Raw genomic sequence first — 9,123 nt, forward strand, 5'->3', positions numbered from 1 at the left:
AATCTAAACATCTACCCTATACTGGACTGATTAAATAAATCATGGAATATCTATACAAGAAAAGATCATGCAGCTGTTAAGAAAAATGTGCACTAACAGAAAGATGTTTAAAATACAACTCAAAAAAAGAAAACAGGTCACAGAACAGGAGGTATAGTGTACCATCTGTGGAGAGAAAACCCAAATAATTAGTACATTAATAGAAAAAATCTGGAGGAATGTATATCAGAATGTTAATAGTGGTTAGTTCTGGGGAATAAGGGTGGCCTTTCATTGGCATGTTACATATTTCTGCATTATTTGAATTTTCACAAGGACAACACATTACCTTTGTAATAAGAAAAAAATGAAGATATAAAAATAAATACATTCGATGAATGAATCGCTTTCAGGGGGTGGTTTGGGCTGGGTTGGAAGGGCTTCAGACCGAGCCTGGTACAGTGGCATAAACATGGGCTTTGGCGTCAGACAGCCCTGAGCTGGGCCCCATTGCCCCACCCCCGAGGAAGGCGAGGGGGGGTGGCAGGGGGCTGCGGAAAGGGGCTGGGCTGGGCTAGTCTGTCTGCAGCTCCAGTCCAGAAGGCTGAGACTTCGAGAGGGACTGAGAGAGGGCAGACGCATCCCGGACTTGCTCGAGGACAAGGTGAGGGCGTTGAGATTGGGGTTTTCTGGAGGCCAGACAGTGACTGGTTCCAGACCCCTCGAACCCACAGCCAGGCAGGTGGGCAATTCTTACCGTACCACTGCAGCTGGAGCAGAGGTGACCTGGAGTCGGGTGTAGCAATGAGGACCGAGAAAGTAGTAGGCTGTACGGACCGGGGAGCAGAAACTAGCGGAGGAAGAGGGGAGAAAAAACGGGGAACCGGGCATGTTGGGTGGGGGACGGGGAATACGAAGGGGGAAGGGAATACTGAGGGGGAGTGGAGATCCAGAGGAGATAATAGGGAATGCAGAGAGGGGTTATGGAATACAAGGGGGAAGGGCGTGCATAGGTAACATGGAGGGAGATGTAAAGAATGGGAATAGGGAATTCTGTGGGGTAAATAGGAAATGCGAAGGCGGAGGGAGTAGGGAGCGAGGCAGAGGGAATACGGAGGAGGGGTATAAGGAATCAGGAGCAGGGAGCGGGGGAGGGGCAGACAGGCTGGGACAGAGGCCCCCTAGGGAGGCGGAAAGGGGCGGGACCACTTCCGGCCTAGAGAGGGGAGGGCAGTTTCTGAGTTTCGGAGGGGTTTGGAGCGAGTGGGCGCACTTGAGAATTGTGGCAGGACGAGGTAGGAGCGGGGCCCAGTTTTGGATGAGAGCCCGCTGGGGGTCGGCCCCATCCTCTCCGATCGGGAGGAAACCTGCCAGAAGGACCGGATCGTACCGGATCCATCTGGCTGAGAAGGGAGGGGACTGGACCCGGTTTGGCTGGGCCCAAGATGGAATCACGAGCTCAATATTGATTTGAGGAGGGGGTGTTAATAGGGAAGGGGCGGAACCAAGATGCGCTTTACCCCTGTTTGGAGGGGGGCGTGTTAGGAAAAAGGGCGGGACCGGGAGACACTGTGGACTTGGTGGGGTGGGTGTGAGTAGGGGAGGAGCCGGGACCACCAGACACTGCGACAATTTGGGAAGGAGGCTTGTTGGGAGGGGGCGGGACCGAATAGCGCTGCGGACCTGGAGAGGGGCGTGTGTTGTGGCAGGGTGCTGGACTGAGACCATGATCATTGCGCATGCGCAATATGTATCGCTAGAAAGGGGCGTGTTGAAAAGGGCCAGCACGGAGACAGGCTAGCTACTGAATGCGCATGTGCACGGTGGACATCAAAGAAAGGGCTTGTGCTGGTAAAGCGGGCGGGGCTGAGATGGGCCCCCGTAGCGGGCGCGCATGCGCTCTATTGACCTGTGGCTGGCGGGGGGGTTGCACTGGGAAAAGGGGCGGGGTCCTCAGAGCTGCCGCGCTGGCACATCTTTCTGGAGAAGGGGAGGGTGCGGCTGCAGAGAATTGAGACCTGGACGCTTTGGATTCCTGTATCTGAGAACAGTCGTTGGGGTTGGGGGAGGGGTTTGGGATTGAGGCCCTAAGGAAGGTGAGAATCAGCCTTCAGGCAGAACAGCGAAGAGGAAGTTCAGTGGGCTCTCTGCTTGACCCAGGCCTTCTCCTCTTAAGGCACAGCTCTTGCCAGGCCAACTTGAGACATGTCTGACACAAGCGAGAGTGGCGCGGGTGTAACTCGCTTCCAGGTAAGGCCTCTTTCTGTCCTCTTCCCAGCTACTTTTCCTCTGCAGCCTCTGTTGCTGTCCCAAATCCCTTGACACTTCGCCTCCCATCCTTGTCCTTCTCCACCCACTTCCCTGCCTGGGTGCCCCCCCAGTGGAGGAAGGGAGAGAAGGTGGGCGGGTCTGCCTTTTGTCTTCAGTTCTTGCTCAGAGGAAGGGGATGACTTGTTGGGTTTGAGGTGGTCAGCACACTGCAGGTAGGAGTCAGTACAGGTCAGAGAAGTGTGGCCTTGGAATTCTGGAGCCATTTGCCTACTTGAGGGTGGGGAGAAGGTCCGTGAGCTTCTCTGCTTCCTCTTGCAGGCTGAAGCTTCAGAAAGGGACAGTGGGTTGACAATGCAGACCCTATTGACAGTGACCCAGAATTTGGAGGTCTCAGAAACATTGAAGACCTCAAAGGCACCAGAGGTCTCAGAGGATGTGAAAGTCTCAAAAGCCACAGGGGTCTCAAAGGCCACAGAAGTCTCAAAGACCCCAGAGGCTCAAGAGGCAGCCGCCACCCAGGCCTCAGCTACCACTCAGCTGACTGATACCCAGGTTCTGACAGCTGAAAAGAAGAGTCCAACAGCTGACACCAAGAAGCCAAATGCTGACCCACAGGCTGTGACAATGCCTGCCACTGAGACCAAAAAGGTCACCTGTGTGGCTGATACGAAGGTCAATGCAAAGGCCACGGAGACTGAGGTTGCTGCCTCTAAGGCTCCGGCAGATGAACCTGAACCTGAGGGTGCAGCTGCCCAGGCTCAGGAGAATCAGGATACTCGGCCCAAGGTCAAGGCCAAGAAAGCCCGAAAGGTAAGACCTCTGTAGTCACCACCCTTGCTTTTCCACTCCTCTCCTTTCATTTGGTTCATTTGTTTTAGAAACATTTAGAAAGATCTGTGTGCTCCTCAAGGATGTGGGGAGCACTGAGAGAAATATGTAATTCCTGTGTTCAGAGAGCTTGCAGACTGGTAGGGAGATGAGACAGAAATACACATAGTTGCAATCTGAATGTAATGTCGTTAATATTTATATAGTAGCTACTGTGTGTTAGGCCTTGAGCAGATTTTCTCATTAAATCTTGAAAGTAATTCTTACAGACCCAATTTTATACAGAAGGAATTTGAGTCCCAGAGAGGTGAAATGGCTTGTCTAGGGTGTCTCATGCAGAGCCAGTGGTGGACAGAGAAAGAGGAGAAGCCTCAGGCCCCACCCTTGGGTTGCTCCTGGCCTGCCAGGGAGATGAAAATCCTGTCTAGAAGTCAGTGAGAAACAAACCCAGCATAGTCAATGTCTAGTGAATCAGGCTGTTACTGCAGGGTGGGATTAGGGGCTACTTCTTGGAAGAGATAGGGTGAGGAAAAAGGACCACTTGTATCATCTGGTGATGTTGAACTTGCTCTCTGTTGATACAGGTGAAGCATCTGGATGGGGAAGAGGATGGCAGCAGTGATCAGAGTCAGGCTTCTGGAACTACAGGTGGCCGAAGGGTCTCAAAGGCCTTAATGGCCTCAATGGCCCGCAGGGCTTCAAGGGGTCCCATAGCCCTTTGGGCCCGCAGGGCATCAAGGACTCGGTTGGCTGCTTGGGCACGGAGGGCCTTGCTCTCCCTGAGGTCGCCTAAAGCCCGCAGAGGCAAGGCTCGCCGTAGAGCTGCTAAGCTCCAGTCATCCCAAGAGCCTGAAGCGCCACCACCTCGGGATGTGGCCCTTTTGCAAGGGAGGGTAAGAACTCTGTCCTCTTCATTCTGCCTTTTCTACTGCCTTGCCTGCTCTCTTCTCTGCTATCCTCTCAAGTTTTCTGCAAACTGATGTTAATCTTTCCATCTTTTACTGTTCTCTCAGGCAAATGATTTGGTGAAGTACCTATTGGCCAAAGACCAGACAAAGATTCCCATCAAGCGCTCAGGTAGAGTCCCCACTAACCCTCCCCTGTCCCGAACTCTGCCCTCCGTTGCCCTCTTGCCAATGTGCTGGGGGCATCCCTTGCTCTTAGGCTCCTATCTCTGTCCTCCCAAAATTCTGCTAGCATCTCTGTTGATAAGCTCACAGCCTGGTTATGCCACCCATGACATGTTTGGCAAAGGGTCTATAGCTTGGGTGTCGGGGCCACCTCGTGTCTCTTCAGCCCAGGTGCTTGCAACACTCTCCCCTTGCAGACATGCTGAAGGACATCATCAAAGAATACACTGATGTATACCCTGAAATCATTGAACGAGCAGGCTATTCCTTGGAGAAGGTGAAGGGGCAGCCCTGGGGGATGGGTGCAATGGGGAAGACTTGAATCCAACAAAGGTGTACATGTCCCTTCAAGGGGGAACCACAGAGATCTGCTAATCTAGCCCATCACTGTGCTGATGGGCAGTCAGTGGCCTAGGGAGGTGCACGGACTAACTATGGGTTACACAGCAAGTCAGTAGTGAAAGCATAGCTAGGACCCAAGCCACGCAACCTAGTCCTGGCTTCTGTTTGCAGCTGGACACATCCTGTCATGTATTTCAGATGCTCACCTGTCCCTTACATTCCCCATTCTCTGTCTCTCTAGGTTCCCACTAATCACAAAGGTGACATTGATGACAGTAGTACATTTGCTGTGTTTACTGGGTACTGGCACTTAGTTACGTGCTTTATGTGCATTATCTCACTGATTGCTCGCACGCCCCAAACCCCAAGGTACACGGGAAGCTGCAGCATGCATAGGAAGCTGCATTTTGTGATCTCACAAGCTCTTCTTCCCATCCACAGGTATTTGGGATTCAATTGAAGGAAATTGATAAGAATGACCACTTGTACATTCTTCTCAGCACCTTAGAGCCCACTGATGCAGGCATACTGGGAACGTAAGCTGGGAAAGGGCTGGGTTGGGAGGGGGAGCTTCTGCTTTTGTTCATGGTTCTAGCCCTTCCCTGTCTTCTCTCCCTACATCCTCTTAGAGGGTCAGGAAAGACAGGGCCCCAAAACCCCGTCCCAGCCCCCGCACATAGTTGGAGCAATGCGCTCAGTAGTGGTGCCTGATTATGATTGACTGAAGGCTGTAAGAGACTGGAGTGGGGCATTCCTGCTGTCAGGTTTCCTGTCTCTCCAGAAGCTTCCCAGGAAAGCAGGCCTATTGTTGCTTGTCTCTGTTCCTACTGAGTCCCTGGCCAGGCCTTGGTTGAGTGGTTCTCAAGGAAAGCTTCGTGGTGTTGGTGGACCAGGATACATGAAGGGCAGGAATATCAGTGGGTCCCTGCGTAGAATTCTCTCAGGGCCGAGGGGTCTGGGAGAGAAAGAAGAGACTCACGCTGACTGGGTGCCTGGGTTGTACCAGGTTGACAGGCATCCTTCCATCTTCTTGGCGAAGTGGGAAGGGGAAGATGTGATTCTCTCATTTTGCTGAATAGGAGACTGAGGCTCACGAGTCTACGTGCCTTGGCGAGGGTCACATGGAGCTTGAAGCATAGACTCGGCAGAATTCTCCCATATCTGAGGAATGTGGGAGAGGCTAGCCTAGTGAGCTGGCTGGTGTGTCTTTTGCAGATGGCTGCTGCGCATAAACTTCTCTGTCCTATTGTTCCCTTAGGACTAAGGACTCACCCAAGCTGGGTCTCCTCATGGTGCTTCTTAGCATCATCTTCATGAATGGAAATAGGTCCAGTGAGGGTGAGTGGCTTGATGTGCAGCTGAATGGGTGGCCATGGTCTGGATTCCAAGTGTTCATTTTCTGTCCCTCTCTCCTCTTGCCTCCCCTTGCAGCTGTCATCTGGGAGGTGCTACGCAAGTTGGGGCTGCGCCCTGGGTATGATTGGGCTCTCTCAGCGCTTGCTGTCCATGTTGTCCTTTGGCAAGAGAGGACGGTCCCAGGATTGCATCAGCCTGGTGGTCTGGTGGAGAGGGCCCAGGGTTCTGACCTGGGTGGATGGAGGAATGGTCCTGAACTCTCTGCTCCCTCTTTCACTGTCTCTTGGGCTTCTGTGGAGCTTCCCTCTTGTGCTGGAAACCTCTCTTCCACCTGGGAAATGCCTCAGCCCTGATTGTATTGATTTGTTTATTTGTTTTTCTTTCTCTGCTCTCAGGATACATCACTCACTCTTTGGGGATGTGAAGAAGCTCGTTACTGATGAGTTTGTGAAGCAGAAGTAAGTGCCTTTGTCTGATGTTAGTGTGTTCCATGCATTTGGCCTGTTTTCAGAACTGAGTGATAAAGCCATGGTTAGTGCATGTGCGTCTGTGTGTGTGCACATGTGCACGTGTGCAGGTGGTAGTTTATTCCTGGGGCAATGATGGAGAACAGGAGCAGCACATCTTTCCTGCTCTGTTACATGTACTCTCACATTTGTCTTCAGAATAACCCTACAAGGGAGAGATTATCATCAACAGCGTTGTGCACATATGTAGAAACTGAGGCTCAGAGAAGTGCACTCATTTGCTCAGGCTTACACAGGTAGCAAATGGAAGAGTGTGTTTAAAATTTGGCTCCAAAGCCATGGTTCTTTTTACTTGGCTAACCAGGGCTTCATAAACATTAATTTCCATAAATCAATGCCATAGAATGATAGCCTCAGGCAGCCAGGTACCGTGCTAGGAACTTGACTTGTACATCTCATTTCATTTACATAACTACCCTGCAGAATAGATGCTGTCATCCCATCCTTGTTTTACAATTGAGGGACCTGGGGCTCCAAGAAGGAATATCTGGGTGTGGCCCACAGCTGGTAAGGGGCCTGTTTGGGCCTGGAGCCCAGCCCTTTTGACTTTTTTGCCAGGACCCACCCTATCCTTGGTTCTTGGAAGACACAGGAGCACTCACACAGGCACGCACATGTGCACACAGAAACACACACACATGCACACAAGGGCCCAGGAATTCGGGAGTATGCATGGAGCATGCTGCTCTTGGCTGACTGTTTCTTCCTTTTTAGGTTTTCTAATTATTTTCTATAGTGGACCTTTCCAGGGCTTGGCCAAGCTGCAGCTCAGACCCTTTTAGTTGTGGTGGGTGTGCTCAGAGCAGGGGGCCTGAAGAATGGCTCCTCTGTTTACAACACACCCAACAGGAATCTGGTGTCATTGTGATGAGGGGCAGAAAACTTGTGCTCTCCCTATGAACAAATGCCCTATATATATCCCCCCTGCCCTTCTACATGGCTTCTGGGCAGGACCAATAGGGCTCAATATTGGAAGAAAAAATGCAGTATTTAGTGGGGGAGGTTGCCATCTAGAGCTCGTCCAGTCCATACATGGGTGGGCGATGGTGGTGTTAGAAATAAAGGCTTTGAACTTCTCTTTTCAAGGTACCTGGACTATGCCAGAGTCCCCAATAGCAATCCCCCCGAGTATGAGTTCTTCTGGGGCCTGCGCTCATACTATGAGACCAGCAAGATGAAAGTCCTCAAGTTTGCCTGCAAGGTAATTGGAGAGCTGCCTGCTCTTGGCATATCAAGGGCATGGGGTGGCCCTGGCTGGGGGAGGCTATGTGCAGAGCAGCCTGCAGTTCATATCTGAACAATCTGAAGCCTCTGTTAATTTCCACACACTGTGCCAGGCACTTTATCTGAATAATTTAATCCTTACAATTAATATGTCATTGCCCTATTGCAGATGAGGCCCAGAGAGGTTGATAGGTGACATGTCCAAGGTCATGGAGCTAGTAAGTGTCAGAGCAGGGATGGGAAATTAGGTGTGTAATTACTAGTAGTAGTTACTGTATTATTACTGTTATCTACAGCATGTAGCATGGTGCCTAGCAAACAGTAGGTGCTTAATTCTCTGCTTATGATCCTTCTGATGGTTATTATCTGTTTCAGGTACAAAAGAAGGATCCCAAGGAGTGGGCAGCTCAGTACCGAGAGGCAATGGAAGCAGATTTGAAGGCTGCCGCTGAAGCTGCAGCTGAAGCCAAGGCAAGGGCCGAAATTAGAGCTCAAATGGGCATCGGGCTCGGCTCAGAGAATGCTGCTGGGCCCTGCAACTGGGACGAAGCTGATATTGGACCCTGGGCCAAAGCCCGGATCCAGGCAGGAGCTGAAGCTAAAGCCAAAGCCCAAGAGAGTGGTGGTGCCAGTACTGGTGCCAGCACCAGTACTAGTACCAGTGCCAGTGCCAGCAGTGGCTTCAGCGCCAGTGCCAGTCTGACTGCCACTCTCACATTTGGGCTCTTCGCTGGCCTCAGTGGAGCTGGTGCCAGCACCGGTGGCAGCTCTGGTGCCTGTGGTTTCTCCTACAAGTGAATTTCAGGTATCTACCTTGGTTTCAGTGGCAGCAGTAGGGGCTCATGGGGCTGGGATGGGGAGCTGGGTGGTCTAGGAAGGCCCACGCTGGAGAATGATGCAGAAAGTGTGCGAAGACACTGCTTTTGACATTTTATTCTTTCCTCTTTGCTGGGTATCAGTTGACTCTTTTATTTTCTTTGATTTGTGTTTTCAGATACTGTTAATCCCCGCAGTCTTTCTTTTCAAACCAGGGTGCATCCTCAGAAACCTACCAAACGGAGCACTCTAGGCAGCCACTATCAATCAATTGAAGTTGACACTCTGCATTAAATCTATTTGCCATTTTCTGAGTTTATTGCTTTTTGTGGTGGGCTGTCACATTTTGGTATCACATTTAGTTTGAGGCAACATTGTTGGATTCCCAGGAGCGAGATTAGCACACCTTTCTGGGATATGTCGGGCCCCATGTCTAGCCTGCACAGCAGGTAGGATTTTGGTGGATGGAGTCATGGGCATTGTAGGCACAGAGGAAAACACTGTGAAAAAGAAGCATGAGGTGGGCAAGTCTGGAGCAGAAAGCATAGGTAGAAGAGAGTGGACATTAAGTATAGAATCTCCTTTTGAGAAATCTGGATGAGAAAGGAAGGAGAGAAAGGGAGGTAGCTAAAGGGGACTATGAGAACAGA

The 9,123-nt window shown here is 51.2% G+C and overlaps 1 protein-coding gene across 3 annotated transcripts; it reads left to right on the plus strand.

Annotated features, from left to right (window-relative positions):
- The first annotated feature begins 439 nt into the window (after positions 1-439).
- On the plus strand, positions 440-8,782 carry LOC105824248 (melanoma-associated antigen D2). Of its 3 annotated transcripts, none has more exons than XM_012661614.1 (13): positions 440-643; positions 2,156-2,229; positions 2,569-3,060; positions 3,663-3,971; positions 4,092-4,155; positions 4,406-4,485; positions 4,992-5,086; positions 5,809-5,888; positions 5,982-6,024; positions 6,302-6,364; positions 7,520-7,634; positions 8,033-8,462; positions 8,652-8,782. In XM_012661614.1, the coding sequence occupies exons 2-12, from the start codon at positions 2,185-2,187 to the stop codon at positions 8,453-8,455; spliced, it is 1,809 nt and encodes a 602-aa protein (XP_012517068.1). In that variant the 5' UTR covers positions 440-643; positions 2,156-2,184; the 3' UTR covers positions 8,456-8,462; positions 8,652-8,782. The 3 variants fall into 3 exon arrangements, with proteins under 3 accessions (XP_012517068.1, XP_012517070.1, XP_012517069.1); XM_012661616.1 differs by having other exon boundaries at positions 8,689-8,773; XM_012661615.1 differs by lacking the exon at positions 440-643 and adding an exon at positions 1,179-1,274.
- The last annotated feature ends 341 nt before the right edge of the window (positions 8,783-9,123 follow it).

Source organism: Propithecus coquereli, unplaced genomic scaffold, assembly GCF_000956105.1.
Source record: "Propithecus coquereli isolate 6110/MARCELLA unplaced genomic scaffold, Pcoq_1.0 Scaffold728, whole genome shotgun sequence".
NCBI lineage: Eukaryota > Metazoa > Chordata > Mammalia > Primates > Indriidae > Propithecus > Propithecus coquereli.